Here is a 16086-nt window from a genome sequence, read left to right on the forward strand (position 1 = left end):
ATTTACAAATTTCTAAGAAATTGCGGAAGCACTGGTTTATCAACAAAATATTGATAAAAAACAAATTAATAAAACCATAAAATGAAGAGTGTTCACGAGGGGAATCAAACATAAACTGACATAAAAAATGTAACCATGTCTCACAAGACAAAGTTCTAAATATCAATCTTCTTAGTTTATAAAATATTATTTCACTAACAATTTTAACTCCATGAGTTAACATTATTGTCATTTGTGATAGAATTAACAGTAATTATAATTCAAAATAAGTGTACCTTTCGTAGGCATACCATAACAACTTACTGTTAAAATTATAATAATCTGTGACCATAACGATCTAATGTTAAATTAGTTCTGAAATAAATCATTGTTAACAGCTATATTGCTTTTTCAATGTGAATATCGCAGATACTAAAATATGTAAAAAAAGATAAATTTCAGTCAAGAAGAACAAAAAAAAAATATTACATTAAAATGGCATCATGCCACGACTTTTCTTCCATGCAGCTCCTTGCCTCCTGTTGTGATTGGCTCTTGTCGATTTATTAGTATTTTTCTTATCACGATTAATAGTGACATCTTTCTCTTGTCCATGCCCTTTAGGTTTTCCCACCACATCTCGACTGAAATGTTTTGAAAAAAGTAAGAATAATTTGATATCAATATAAATATTTGAACACAAACATGAACTAATCACACTACATCATAATCAATTAACTATCATATAAACTAATGTTAATCTATTATAAAGTTATCAATACAAACTTTGGGTATTTATTATTCCGTTGTGCTTCTCTACGAGCACGAATAATTTCTGGATTTTCACAGAAAGGTTGAAATTTAGTGGCTGGAGTAGAAGAACTATTTTCATCTTCTTCTTCATCTTCCTCTGACTGTGAAGACAAAAGATTTGTTAATAAAACTAAGGCAATATACCAGGACTTTATAGAAATACAATATAATACAGAAACAACAAATTATGAATGCAAATTAAATTCGATTTATGTGATTTGATTTAATTTGAATATTCTACCTCACTATTATTATGTACTTGCTTCCGCAATACTCTAGGTAGTTCTGTTGGTCTTCTAGAATTGCTTTCGGAATCATCGTCTTCAGCAATTGGTTTAGATGGACCTTCAAAGGAGTCATCATATTCATCATCATAAACGTTGTCATAGACAAGACTGAAAAAGAAAATGAAGCAAATTTATATCAAAATTAATCAATATAAACAAAATATAAATAAAAAAAACGCACTTATATTCCTGATACTTGGACTTAATCTCATTGATATGGCTTTTGTCATTCAATAACTCATTCAAATTTTTAGGTCCCCTCTTATGTTTACTTTGCCAATGTTCTTTTGGAACATCTCGTACTCTTATATCTAATTCATCACCATCAAACACATTTAAGTGAGCATTTCCTGAAGAGAAATTTGAAATTAATTTATAAAACATATAAACATACTTATTTAGAAGCAATAGAGGTATACCTAATTTATTATGTAATTCTTCTAAAGGATCTGGTGGAATGTAGGGTTCCGAAGTGTCTAATGAACAAAGTTCTTTAGGAATATTATCTAAAAAAAATTAGAATAATTCAAAATAAACTCATCTTAACTAAATAAATTTTGAAAATAAGTAAACAAAACAAGAAAACCATTAAGAACATATTGAGGTTATTAATAAACAAAATTAAAACTTTACCTTCGAGTAACGCACTGATTACATTTTCAGAAGTACCAAAATAGTCAATTAATCTTTTAATATATCCACTTCCTAGATTAGGAAAAACATCAGACACTTCAGCTATTGCATTGTTAGTATCATTATCATTATTCACAGCTCCTCCACATGCACCTTCATCGTCACTTATATAGTCATTAAAATCTTTTGATGGAGATTGATTATATGAACATAAATCTTGAAAAATTATTTTCTTGGGGTCAGAATCATCAACTGAGGACATTAGAGACTGCAGAATAAAATCGCATTTGACTGGATCTCTATCTTAGCATTAAGGATAAAATTGGTGTATTTACTAGTGATATATATATAAAATTTCAATAGATTATTTTTGAACTAAAGTAATAAAAAAAGGTTACAAGTTGCAGCAAACTTGTCTCAAAAGTTCCATATCATTCTGAAGTGGCTGCTTCTCTAACAAGTCTCTAACAAATGTTTTTTGATTATGTAACACATGAAGTGTTTCACTAATAATTTCTAAAAACATATCAGCTGGAATTAAGGCTTTTGCTCTAAAATAAAAATAGTAAAATTACAATAACAGATAAGGTTCAACTACATTAAAATATATTAATATCCGTAATTGAGTAATATATTCATTATATAATTAATATATTACTCAGAACATAACACTTACGGATTCGCCAATGCTTCCTCGGTACAGGTATTTAGTATTAATCTATAACATTCAAGTAGTTCAACCCTTGCTTTGTCAACAATATCAGAATTATTTTTGTCAATCAGCTTGTTGAATAATATTGGTATACTATTATCATACAGCACTGCTATGCTAAAAAATGATTAAAACTGTTGAACACAATCTACATGTAACCTACATGATCATTTACCTTGAATATATTTTCAAATCCCGACAAATTAATTTGGAAGCCGGATAAACTTCAAAGAAATGTCTCATAGTGGCAGCACAATCTAAAAGATGCCAAGCCAAATCAACTAATGCTGTCTCAGCAGAAGTAGGATATAAATTTATTTGCTCTCCTACATAATTTGATGTCGTAGTAAAAGCACTTGATTGGTTTTCAATTGTAGTAAATACCTAGAAGTACACCAAATTTTTAGGTCAAAAAATTAAATTTATAGTCATGAAGTAAAGTAAAAATAAGTTTGTAATCTTTGGCAGATATCATTACTTTAATGATATAGAATCTAAATAACTTATCAAACTAACTTTAAATAACAAAAAAATAATGTCATCAATCAATAAGAATCAATATAAAATGTTAGAAAAAGTAGCCGATTAAAACTTCAACAACAAAGAGAACTACGAATAAGTAAATTAAAACAGCAAATAAATTTAAGAGTTGTTAAGATTAGCGTTACATATTTGAATATGCATAAATTTTACAAAAACATACATAAATAACCATTACCTTCTCTTTGAGAAATAAATATGCGACTTTGAGATCATCTTTATACTTTGGTTGCAACTTAAATACAGTTTCCATAAATCTAGTCAAGATTGTCACATTATTTACTCCATAAAGTGCAATCAGATCCCACAATATTGGAATAGTTATTAAACTATAGTCATATAATAAATTTGCTAAAAATAATTTTCCTATCCAGGAACCCTGTGAAAGGCAAATTTATTAGTTTTTATTAAATCTATTTACTTTGAATTATGTCTACCTCATTTTCCTTATTTGTGATGATACGACAAAATATTTGCAAAACTCTTTTATATGCAGTAACATATGCTTCTGTAACTTGTTTACTTTCATGTTTAAACGGAAGGTAAAATGGAGAAGCTTCTTGTAAAAACGATATCAAGGATTCCATGCATCCTGTATCATAAACTATGTTCGACCAAAACCTATGGATGGTAATAAATATTGTAATATTGCAATAAATGTTTAAATTTCAATCTTTTACTCTTAACATTATATTAACCTAAAGTGTTCCAAATTTAGCATCCATTCTAGTTCTTTGTTAAACCATAGCATACTATTCAGCCACTGTTCATCTTCTGCACTTCCTGTTTTAGGAGGTCCAGGATATCGAGAATGGCAACGGTTTTCCACCCAAAAGTCGCTCTGTAACAATTATATTGATCTTTGTCTAATGCTTTTCTTCAAAATTATATAAAATTTTCAGAGCAAGAACCTATTGACCAACTGGTGTAGATACAAAACAAATCGGTGACAATGTTTTGTCGAAATTGTTATAAATAATAAACACACATATATAACGCAATGCTTACAAATTGGTTAATGCACAATTACTTAATTAGCAATACTTACAAAAGCCTTAACATCTCTTTTCACGCCATTTGCATTCACTTGAAATTTAAGATCTTCCAAAGGTAAACATTCTGGATTCTACAACAAGCAAATATATCAATACTATTGAGTGAAATGGCTTGAAGTGCTAAATTTACTGACCTGATATAAACTTCCATTAATATTTATTTCTGTCATATTAATAAATTATGTTTAGACAATACAAAATCCTAATATCACAAATTAATTTGGAAATGGCATGCCAAACAGAGAGCGGCAATAGAATTTACAATTTCATGATTAAGTATGTTATAAATAACGTGACAAAAAACTGTCAAATAACTATTCTGGTCAATACTTTTACACTTTTTTTAAACTATCCTTTCTAGCAAATTGATTTATAAAAAAACCTGTTAACTGCTTTGTGTAACAATTTGTAGGTTGACAAATCCGCGCTGACAACCAAAGAAATAACATGAATGAAGTAAGAAGATTTACTTCACTTCCTTTCTCATTAAAAATATTACGTTGGTAATAAAACGACAGTAGTGTTGCAAGATGAGAAGATTTACTTCACTTCCTTTCTCATTAAAAATATTACGTTGGTAATAAAACGACATTAGAGTTGCAAAATGGTTAGGAGTGCATGTAAACAGTGAATGAAAAATGTTTACATTTAATAAAAATTAAATAAACAAGCATATAATATGTTATAGATAAATAAAATAATTTTATACTAGAAGTCGATGAAGGATAAGTTTTGCAATTCAAGACTCAAATCTAAACTTATATTTTAATTTTTGTGCAGTGCAGATGTCAGGCATATTTAAGGTAAGAAATTCATGTTCAATGATGAAATAATAATAATAAAATATTTTGATATTATGATCCAGTGGTATGTTTTGCATGTTTTTTTTGAAAATCTAATTTTTTTCTCATAAAAATGATAAAATTAGTTTTGTCTTTAACGTTTTGAATTGTTGACACTTTGTTGGACATCCAATCAGTGGTGTTGTGTCAATATTTTTTTAACGAAACGAAGTTAAAATACCGGTTAATAATGATTTCAAATTCTTGAAATCCGTTTTTTGAGAAAACTAAAAAGTCGAATTTTGGCTTTTACGTTTACGCACATGCATTAATAGTTTTTTTTCTCATTTTTTGTATTAAATACTTTAATAACTTATTAATTTGATACTTTAAGAAAATATAAAATTTGCAAATAAACAAACTTCTTCTCTTTTAAAAAAAATATTACTTTTAATTTTTACATTTTTACTTTTTTTACATACATTTTCAGTTTTTCTTTACATATTTTTATTTTTTATTACTTATTTTTTAATCTTTTTAATGAATATTTCTTCCAAAGAGGCTGATCCACACGTGAGTTGATGCACAAAGCTGCACAAAGTTGATGTTGATCCATATACTTTTCTATATACTGTGTGTTTAGGGATACAATTCGACTTCCTTTTTATTTCCAATGAACTTCTTTAGCTATGCCCACTAAAGGCCATTATTACTTGAGATCATATTTGAAATCTATGATTTCAAGGGAAAATTTGATTTCATGCTGCTTTGATAGCGAACTGACCGAGGTTGGATTCAAACCCGGGCCTAAGATTTGGCCTAAGATTGGACCATGGCCGGCCCAATCTTCGGAATGTTAATAAATGAATGATTTCAATTCTTTGACACGTTTACCGTAATTGTTGTTTTCACATCATTGTCTAATAGCAGTAGCAAAAAATAATAAACCATTCCTTCAAAAATAATATAGTGGTTCTATATTTAATATTTGCAATCCTCGAAGATTCTATCTTCTTAAGATCTTAAATCAGATGTACAAAACGATATAATTATGAAGATGTTCTAAAATGACGTGGTCAAAAATTCAAATGCCCTTGAGAGTTCTTTAACTCTTTCGCGATTACATAAAGAATATACAGTATGATTATGTTTTCCACAAATCATACCGAGTCATATGTATAATTTACAGATCATAACTTCATACAGTATTCATTAAGTTTGCTCGAGGCCTTGTGCATGACTTAGAAGTTATCTCTAAATTATATCAACAAGTAATTATAATGACAACATACAATTAAACTTGTAAAGTCGATTTAATTATCACCAACGCAAATATAGATGCTGGGTACAATTGCCAAAATAAAATATTTAAAGGTTATTTATGGAGAAGAAATGCAATAACGCCTGTTTTGTGTCTTCATTCGGCATTTTATAAATCCTATGCGGATTCGTTTTTGTATTGCATCTTGATTTACATTTTGTTTTTTTTTAAAAAAAAAAAACATGCGTGATTGTATACTAAACATATTATTAATTATTTTTTGAAATGCTTATAAAATAAAAGTATTAATTGCAGTTCAATTCATTACTGTTCAATTTCCTTTGCAATATATTTATATATTGTTTCAGTTTATCTAGAAAGCTATCATTTATTAACTTCCCGTAGGGTAGTTATAGTAATGGGCCGAAAATTAAAAATGAAAAGTTTTGCATTTCTTCATTTTGAAGGTTTCTGAACATTTTCGCGTAGTTTTCCGAAAAAATGGATGTGTGTTTGTGTTTTGGGTGTCCGCATCTTTTTGTACACGTTTTCGGGCGCACGGATTAACCGATTTGAATGCTTCAAAAAACATTCGATTCTTATTGATAGGGAGATGTGCTAATTAGTTTTTGGCAAAGGCAGGTCCAGTCATTACGGAGATTTGGAGCAAAGAGTGCAGAAAATAGAAATCGAGTTTTTGAAAGAACGGAGTATCCGATTTGAATTAAAGCATTCAATTTTTAATGATTGTGAAGGGTTGTGTTTAGTTTTTGGCAAAGGCAGGTCCAGCCGTTTTAGAGATATCGAGCTAATTGTGCAAAATTTGGCAGTTTTTGAGAGAACTAAGCATCCGATTTGAATGATTCAAAAAGCTATCTGCTTGTTTTGACAAAATTATTGCTTTTGAAAAAAAAAAAATTCAAAATTACATTTTTTTGTATATCGAAAATAATTCAGATTTTAATTTTAGTTCTGGCTAAAGTTCTAAAGCTCACTTATATACTTTAAATGAATATAATTTTAACTTCGCAGTTCAGTTTATATAATTTTTATAATTAATAATTATAAGAATAATTCTATAAATAAATATTAGACAGTGTTACAGTATATTTAATAATCTATTTCAAAACATTTAATATTCTTCGAACATTTTGTTATGGTTCGGGAAGTTCCAGCAATTTGCCTTAAGGCATGATGCCATATACAACTAGTTTATTATTTTAATTTTTTAACCAAAAGCCTCCAAATCAAAATGATTTTATTCTAAATTTTTGGACTATGGTATGTCCCATAGTATGTCCCTTTCTTCAGGAACTACAAACTTTTTTTTTCTAAATGAGACAATCATTAAAAATCCAATTGTTCTGCAAAAGTCATATGTATCTCAGAATAAGTATAAAGACTCAGAAGACTATGTATACTTATCTAAGAAGAGTCTTCATGCCTCTTCACAAATGTAAATATCTATAGCTATAATTTTTCATAGCATTTGATTTTTAATGAGTGTCTAATTTGGAAAATAAATTTTTATAGTTCCTAATGAATAAATATTTCTTGTACTTAGAAAAAATAAATTTTTAATACCTCATTAAAATTCACTTTTGCTCTTTGCTATAAGATTAATAGTAAGAAGTAAAAAATATGAATTTAAGAAGTATAGAAGTGGTTCGTAAAAATTTGTGGACTCGTCTGTTCGAAATGTTTTTCTTTTTATACATTAGTTCAATTGTAGTTTTTGTTAGCCCTAGTTAAATCTGTTGGTGCTTTTATTGATCGTAGTTTTCTAAAACTTGGGTTCCAATGTCTAAATTATAAAATTTGTTGCTGAACCGCCAAATGGCCTGTATTACATCAAATACTTTGTTGATCGCATTTATATTGTATGATACGCGACAATACATTAGCGTTAATTGCTAAGCTTCGCCGAAGTGTTACATGCAGCTGTAATAGTTTGCCAGGCAATTGATTCATTAAATGGTATTGAATTTTATGAAGGCTAGATGAATGTGAAGGCAAACAAAGAATTGTTTAATAAATTGGTTGGAATGCTTCGGAATTAGTACACTCGAATGCGGAAGTTTCGATACTTTTGTTGGATGAATCAGGTTTGGAATAAATATGAATTAATTAAAATTGCAAAATCAAATGTGATATGATTTGAATACTTATATTCAACTGTTTCTTTGAATTTATGTATTCATTTGTATTATTGTTATTGTTATTGGAGAAGCGATTAGGTCTATTCTTATTTCTAGTGTCTTTTCTTTAATACTTTTTTAAAGTCTGATCTGATGCAATATATTGCAACAATGCCCCGAAAAGCTATTTTCTATTTGAAACTCGTTTGGGTCTGAATTTTGAAGTGAAAACGGATATTACTACTTCTAGAGACTTACGAGGTTTTTACCTCAGGTCTACACACGTGTCATTTATTTTGTATTTGCGTTACGTAGTTATAGAATTTATTTAAACTCTCCTTCGATAATTCAGGTTGTTGGGTTATAATTTAATCCCTGTAGCTGTGGACTGTGTTGAACACTGATTTTGTTTCTATTTGTATGTATTTTTTGCATTTCTTGCTACAATCACTCATTTGTCACTTTGTAAGTTATGATGAAAGAAGATTTATTTATTTATTAACTTCCCGAAGGAGAAGTTTATGTTTTCATCAAAAAACCCGATTCGCTAATTTTATGTTTTCTCGACGTTTCAAGCCATTCTGAATCGAATGAGACCAAATTTGGAAAAAGTATGTGTGTGTGTGTGTGTGTGTGTGTGTGTGTGTGTGTGTATGTGAACAGATTTTTTGCCGTAAATCAACGTTTTCTCGAAAACGGCTGGGTCGATTTCAAAAATTTAAAAGCCATTTGATGTATCTCGACGAGGACTATTGTTTGTCAGTTTTGTGCGACGATCGGCCAAGCCGTTTCTTCATAAATGGCAGAAAAGTGAAAAATTTTTCGTCTACGTTTTAGCCCGCAATTCTGAATCGATTTTGAAAATTCAAAAACCGTTCGAAAGATATTGGTTGGGAATCGTGCTGATTAGTTTTTGGTAGAGATCGGCCGGGCCGTTTTCTTGTAATAAAGTTTAAAAAAAAAAAATTTCGACGATTTTTATGATTATTTTTTTGACGATAGATACCATAGTCTTCTAGATCATACTAAAATATTACGGCCCTACGACAACTGGTTCAGCTTTAAAAATTCGTCGAAGTTTGCAAAAATCAGTATGGTCTTTTTGGCATTTGTCAAAATTAGACTTTTGATCGACGTTTTCTCAATAACGCCTGAACCGATTTTAGAAATTTAAAAGCCATTTGATGTATTTCGGTGAGGACTATCGTTTGTCAGTTTTGTGCAACGATCTGCCAAGCCGTTTCTTTGTAATTTGAAAAAAACTTTTCGTCCACATTTAAGCTCATCCTACCGAACGATTTTAAAAAATCAAAAACTGTTCGAAAGATATTAGTTGGGAATGATACTGATTAATTTTAGGTGAAAATCTACCGAGCCGTTTTCTTGTAATTAACTGTTGAAAAAAAGTGTTAAATTTTCGTCGACATTTAAGCTCATCCTACCGAACCGATTTTAAAAAAACAAAAACTGTTCGAAAGATATTAGTTGGGAATGATACTGATTAATTTTAGGTGAAAATCTACCGAGCCGTTTTCTTGTAATTAACTGTTGAAAAAAAAGTGTTAAATTTTCGTCGACATTTAAGCTCATCCTACCGAACCGATTTTAAAAAATCAAAAACTGTTCGAAAGATATTAGTTGGGAATGATACTGATTAATTTTAGGTGAAAATCTACCGAGCCGTTTTCTTGTAATTAACTGTTGAAAAAAATATTTAAGCCGATTTTCATGAAATTTTTTTTGGCGATATACATCATGGTCTTATAGAACTTACTGTAATATTACGGCCTAACGACAAGTAGTTTAATTTTAAAAATTCGTCAAAGTTTGCTAAAATTATTATCGTTTTTTTTAAAAGTAGGATTATTGAAGTATATTATTTACACATTTTTTTTTTTTGATTAAGTCGATTATTTACACATTTCGGGAAGTTCATGTAACTTGCCTCAAGGCTAAATACCAAACCAACTAGTTATTCATTAAACCTGTTGTTGCGCGGACTTTTCTTTTGAAAGTGAACAATTAGTCCTATCAAACTCTTCGCTACCCCCTCTACTAGGGGTAGCAACCATCCCGTGTAAAGCTCAATGCCATGAAGAGTGTCACCTTCATGGCCAGTATAATAAAACGGAAATACGTCCGAACATATTTATTGGCATATAATTTCGAAATTTGCATTGTATAATATTCTTGTTTGCATGTTTTCATTTTTATTGAGAAGTGTAAGTGAAATTTTATAATTGGTACAAACCTGCGTTTTTCTCAAAGTTAATTCTTAAATGTCTCATCACTTAATCATATAGATTTAATGGTGCGAGGAATATAAAATAAGGAAATTGGAGTTTATTCAATTCAACTTTACAAATAATATGAAATCTTGAATTTATTACACTTACAAAAATCGTTAGCATAATGAATTTCATGTTAATATTTCACTACTTCTATTAAATATAATTTAAACGTTTCTACTGCTAACATTTGTTTAAATGCTTTGAATATATTATCTTTTATTGGCCAATATTTTGAACTCTTGCGTGTAGGCTGTCGTTATTTGACGCTGAAGAGAAAGCACATATAAAATCTCTTTGTTTATTTCCGATTACCAATTATTCTATGTTTATTGAGCTTTTTGCATCAAGGGTACTAAAATTTAACCTACTTTTGCAAATAAACTACTGGCTTTTCATCTGCTATTACAAAATCGTTCGATGAATTGATTCAAAAATTCATTCGAGCAGATAAAATAAAGAGGGGATATTTCCTTTTATTGTTGTGGCAAACTACTGAAATCGTTTTACCATTTGTAACAAATGCTGTAGAATAATTAAGGTTGTTTATTCATTATAATCATGGGCGTTGGTGATGAACTGAAAACTTTACAGCTTAATTCAAATCTGAGCATTATGTGATTTTGATAAATAAAATTTCAAAATTAAGATCAACTTAACTGGCTTTTTGTATAATTGATTGGAGGCGTTCGATTTTTCGCATTTGTCGACACTGTTGTATTTGTTTATAACATATAAAATATGCTTAAAGATAAACAAGAAGCAACTCTCTATATTAAAGCGATTATACATTTTTTCTAGAGTAGTTGAAATAGTGCGATCTTGGTATAAAAAACCATATTTTAATTGTTGCATGAATTTTTAATGTAGTTTTTATTTTTTAACTTACACATTCTTATACCTTTGTGATATTATTGTTTTATTTTAATGTACTTACTTTACTGCATATTATTTCATTAGAGAGTACTAGAACTAGATAGATAGTATTAAAACTCGGGTAATAAAAGAAAAAATTTTATCAATTATCCATTATCTGTCGCGCTTTATGTATAAATATGTAAATTTACTACAGCTTTTTTGTGGTATGTTAAAAAATTATTTTCACATTAAAAGCGTTCGGTGCCTTTGAAATGTCAAAAGATATCAAAAAGTATTAATTTCATCGGCATTTTCTCACTTGATATGCAAATTAACGACATTTTACTCCGAAAACATGTTGCGATTCGCAAGGTTAGTTCATGTCGTACATGTGGGCGATTAAAAGCCTACTTAATGCAAGTGTAAGGGACAATCTACTAAAAATAAAACCTTATAATAAATGCATTTTAAGATCAATATATTTATTAAAGTTACTATACTATTATAAAATTAAAATTATAGCCTAGTCTGCGCAAAAGCAAAAGATGCAAAAAATTAAAAAATGCTTGTGCAATAAAAAATGCGTTGCATTAGTTGTAATAAATTATTTTATCAGATTTGGTTATCTATTTGTAGTCATAAATACATATTGCGCGTGGTCGGCAATTGTGAACTAATTGAAAAGCTGTCATGTACAAATGAAATATGCACAATTACATACAAAATTTACATAGAAATAATTTATTTTATTAAATTATAATATTTACCAGTTCTTTTAATTATAATAAATGAATATGGAACCCAATCCAACTATTATCATAAGCAAATATATATGATTTTTATCGATGATCCATATTTTTTCTAATTATTTCTTAAAGTTTTAACATTTTGGAACTAAATGCGTTTCAGTACTATAAATCTTTTTATAACACAGCAGTCATCAATCATTGAAATTTTACCAATATTTTGAAAAAAAAAATTTCACTATATATCTTACATTAGTATTTTTATTTTTTCTCAATTTCTATTTATCATTTAACATCATTAAATTTTCTCTGTTGTGCTGCACTGCTAAATACTACATAGAACACATGACCGAGCAAACCCAGGAAGTAAGTCCCCAAACATTATGGGTGGCATGAACTGACCTGGTATTTTTTGTTACACAAAAACATAACATCTCTATTTGATGAATTATTGACCTGCACACAATTTCAACATTTTCAACATGTGCGCAAAAAATACTAGAAGCAAAATGAGAAACCTAAATGCTTTTTCTGAAATATTTGCAGACTAGTGAAAATAATTTTCTGGAATTTCGAGACATATGTCATATAATATTAATTCAATGCATCATCAGTACTTAAATAAATATGTTTTGTTTCATATGTTGTTCATAATATTTTAAACAAAATTAATTTTTTTCCTGCATAAATTAGATCGTGTGATTTGGATTTAAAATTCTAAAAGATTTTTTGCGAATGTGTATCGTTATAAAATAAATTGAATAATAAATTGATTTTATATTTTCACATAATTGTGTAACTAAAAATAAATTATTATTATATATTTGTAAAAAAATGATTACTATAAAAAACCTAAAAACAAATTTTGGCTACATAATCAAAGAATGTGTATAATCAACTCTACATAAATTATCTCTATTAGTTTTTATATCAGAACATTTGAATTATTATATATGAAATCTGACTAATAACAAAAAATCCATTAGAAAATGCTTGTGATAAAAATACGATAAAAGGGATGTATAATAAAAAATAAATAAATCTGAAGATAAGCTACTCTAATTTAATGCACGTGTTCTTTGTTTCTGTAACTTTAATCTGTTTATTAATGATCATCGATGCATACCAAACAATATCGATTACTATTACTATTATGAATTCTTGTAATAGCTATTTTATAAATTATCGATTTGATAAATCTTGCTTTGGAAAGATTTAATGTGTATAATATCAGTATAATATGCTTGTAATTCAATCCAGTTATTACAGAAAATTTTCAATAACTGTTCAATTTATCTTATCGATTATTGATTGTTCTCATTAATTGTGTCCTGATTTCACACGTTTTTTATTTTGTTCGACCTTGTGCGTTTATCGATTGCTCTATCGTCGAGAGAAACTATCTTTTTCACAAATATAGAGTTAGATGCACGTATACTTTTGTTTTTTTTTTAACTCTGAAAGTGTAACTACTGAAACTCTTTTCAAATTTTATTTTTAATTTTTTTTACTATTTTCCGTTAATTTTCTACTAACCTATAATTTCACATAATTATTTATAAATATTTTAATGTTTATTTAAAAAATTAAATTATTTCCAATTGTACTGAAAATATATTGATAGATAATTTGCAATAAAATTAGTACTGAAAATATATTGATAGATAATTTGCAATAAAATTAGTCATCAATTTCTTTCTTGAGTATCTAGAAGATCATAAGTAATTACAGGTTACGGTAAGCCGTGGGTTACGGTAAGACAAATAATTGACTGACTTTGGTTTATTTCGTGTACATAATGACTAATTCTTCGAAACAATAAAAATAATAATAACTATTTTGAACATCTTTCACCGAAACTGCTTGAAATGGAATGAAAGTTTGTACCTACGTGTGTGAGTTGCTGTGAACAATTGTTTGCCAGATGTTATCGTCCTCTCACATATGTACATACCAATAAAAATCAACAAGCATTTGAAATCTATAAAGACCGCCAATATTTACAGAAACTGTATATTATCATATTTAAACAAATAGCGTACTTGCTAATTAATTCATAATACATTGTTGCATTATTGCATATTTGTTTCCAAGCCAGTAGCCAATTACAAAGAAATTAGGTAGTAAGCTAAACAATTTTCGTTTATCTTAATTATGTAAAATAGCCACTTTATCTTGTAAATTATATCTTATAAATTATTTTATGCATAATTTTCTAAATAAGTATTTGCAAAAAATGCAGAATGAACTGGTTTGGATTTCAAAAGGTATAACTGAATAAAGAAGTACTCAGTAAATGACAAAAAATAACAAACGTATAATAAAATTACTTTTTTACATTTTAGATTAATGGGTCTTTTTAATACCATAGGAATGAAAAATATTTTTAGTTATTAAAAAAATATTCATAAATCTTATTTTTATCTGGTTCCAATAAAATGCATTTGAAACATGCGATTAGTGTGAAAAAACAATATAGTAGAAATAAAGTGCTTTATTTTAGTATTAGATAAAAGATATAAAAATAGAAAGGAAAAGTGCACAAAATTTTTGAATTAAATATGAGAGGTTTCATACAAATTGAATTCAACAAATTTAAAATCAACGTTATCTTTGACAACGCAAAATATGTAATAATAGAAAAAGTTTATTATTTAAACTTTGTTATGAATTTTTTTTATTAAATATTTTGCTAATCCTAATCAATGTTCAACTTTTTGAAATATGTAATTCATACTTATTAGGTCATACCAACCAGTAAAACGCGATTCAATTTCGCTTACTTATCTAATTACTAAAAATACATAGTACAGTGACAGTATTTATTATATTTCTTTCTGATATTATGTAAGTAGCATAGAATTGTGTGATCTGATGTTTTTAAAGTGAAATCATTTGTTTTAGCCTGATAGTTTAGATCTAGGGTTTAGATATCATAATTGAAAAAACGTGTTTCTCTCTATTTTTATGTTGACAGCAGAAAATTACAATCAATACTTAAAAAATGTAACTAATTATTTTATTATGTGACTAACTTGCTACAAATATTATTTCCAAAACTATGTCGAAAGATAAACCAATAGTAAGTACTTAATGTTGCAATCCTCAAAGTAAATGTTACAAAAAAGAATTACTAACAATAAGTCATATATTTCCATTTTGAGTAGAGCTAAATACTTAATTTTTATTCTATTTTGAGTAGAACATTTGGAGTACTTATATCTATAAATGATTTAAATTTTTACAAATTGATTATAATCTGTTTTAAAAAACATTAAGAATTAAAAAAATATTTGGGATATGTTTATGAAAAACATGGACGTTACGTAGCTTAATCTTATGTCGTTAACTAGCTGTAAGTAGAGTTCTGTCTTAAGGTAATTGAGGCATCGTGCAAATTGCTGGAAATTCCCGTATCGCAATTCAAAATTCGAGTAAATAAAAATAATCAATAATAATCAATAAAAGTTGATCAATGATTTGAATCTTTTAATAAAATTTCGAACCATATTAAATCATTTTATCTTAAATCATTTATTTTGAAATATTTTGGAAATACTGAACTTTTTTTCAAAGCAATCGTACTGCTTTAACTGCAAAAAGACGAAATATTGAAGCGCGTGAGCGCCGCGTCGCCGTCTAACGCGTAAACATTGGTACGGAACCCATAGGAATGTAAACAAAATTTATACTTATTGTTAAAATATCTATAAAATATCTAATAATGTTTATTTTTGACCGCAAAATGGCTTTTTTTTTACTTTTTTTGTTAGATCTCCGAAACCGCTAGATCTGCCTTCATGAAAATTTGATCAATTCTTCATCTTGTCAATACAAGTAAAACGTTTTGTGAATTATTCAAATCGAACGCTCCGTTCTCTTAAAAACTGAGTTACCGTTTTTGGCACTTTTTGCCCCATATCTTCGGAACGGCTTGACCTGCCTTTACCAAAAACTAATCAGCACGTCTCCTTATCAATACGAATCGAATGTT

At 28.1% G+C, this 16086-nt stretch overlaps 1 protein-coding gene across 1 annotated transcript; it reads right to left on the reverse strand.

Moving 5' to 3' along the window:
* Window positions 1–428: 428 nt before the first annotated feature.
* On the reverse strand, window positions 429–4189 carry LOC113371016 (activating signal cointegrator 1 complex subunit 2-like). Its single transcript, XM_026611669.1, has 14 exons — window positions 4154–4189; window positions 4013–4090; window positions 3663–3805; window positions 3402–3585; window positions 3143–3343; window positions 2600–2808; window positions 2389–2541; window positions 2111–2263; window positions 1713–2011; window positions 1499–1585; window positions 1261–1429; window positions 1034–1187; window positions 766–893; window positions 429–623 (listed from the first exon to the last, which is right to left on the reverse strand). Exons 1-14 carry the CDS (start codon window positions 4187–4189, stop codon window positions 470–472), a joined length of 2148 nt encoding a protein of 715 aa, XP_026467454.1. The 3' UTR covers window positions 429–469.
* Window positions 4190–16086: the final 11897 nt, after the last annotated feature.

The sequence above is a fragment of the Ctenocephalides felis genome, unplaced genomic scaffold (genome assembly GCF_003426905.1).
Source record: "Ctenocephalides felis isolate EL2017-DRISC unplaced genomic scaffold, ASM342690v1 CF-g0.4_SCAFFOLD_01492, whole genome shotgun sequence".
Classification (NCBI taxonomy): Eukaryota; Metazoa; Arthropoda; class Insecta; order Siphonaptera; family Pulicidae; genus Ctenocephalides; species Ctenocephalides felis.

Bases quoted from the DNA above. Each gene is read 5' to 3' on its own strand.
- LOC113371016 (XM_026611669.1), bottom strand. From the start codon at position 4,189: ATGACAGAAATAAATATTAATGGAAGTTTATATCAG. The intron at 2,264-2,388 runs GTAAGTGTTATG...TTTTTATTTTAG, and splicing joins GAGGAAGCATTGGCGAATCC to AGCAAAAGCCTTAATTCCAG. The intron at 1,430-1,498 runs GTATACCTCTAT...ATTTCTCTTCAG, and splicing joins AGAATTACATAATAAATTAG to GAAATGCTCACTTAAATGTG.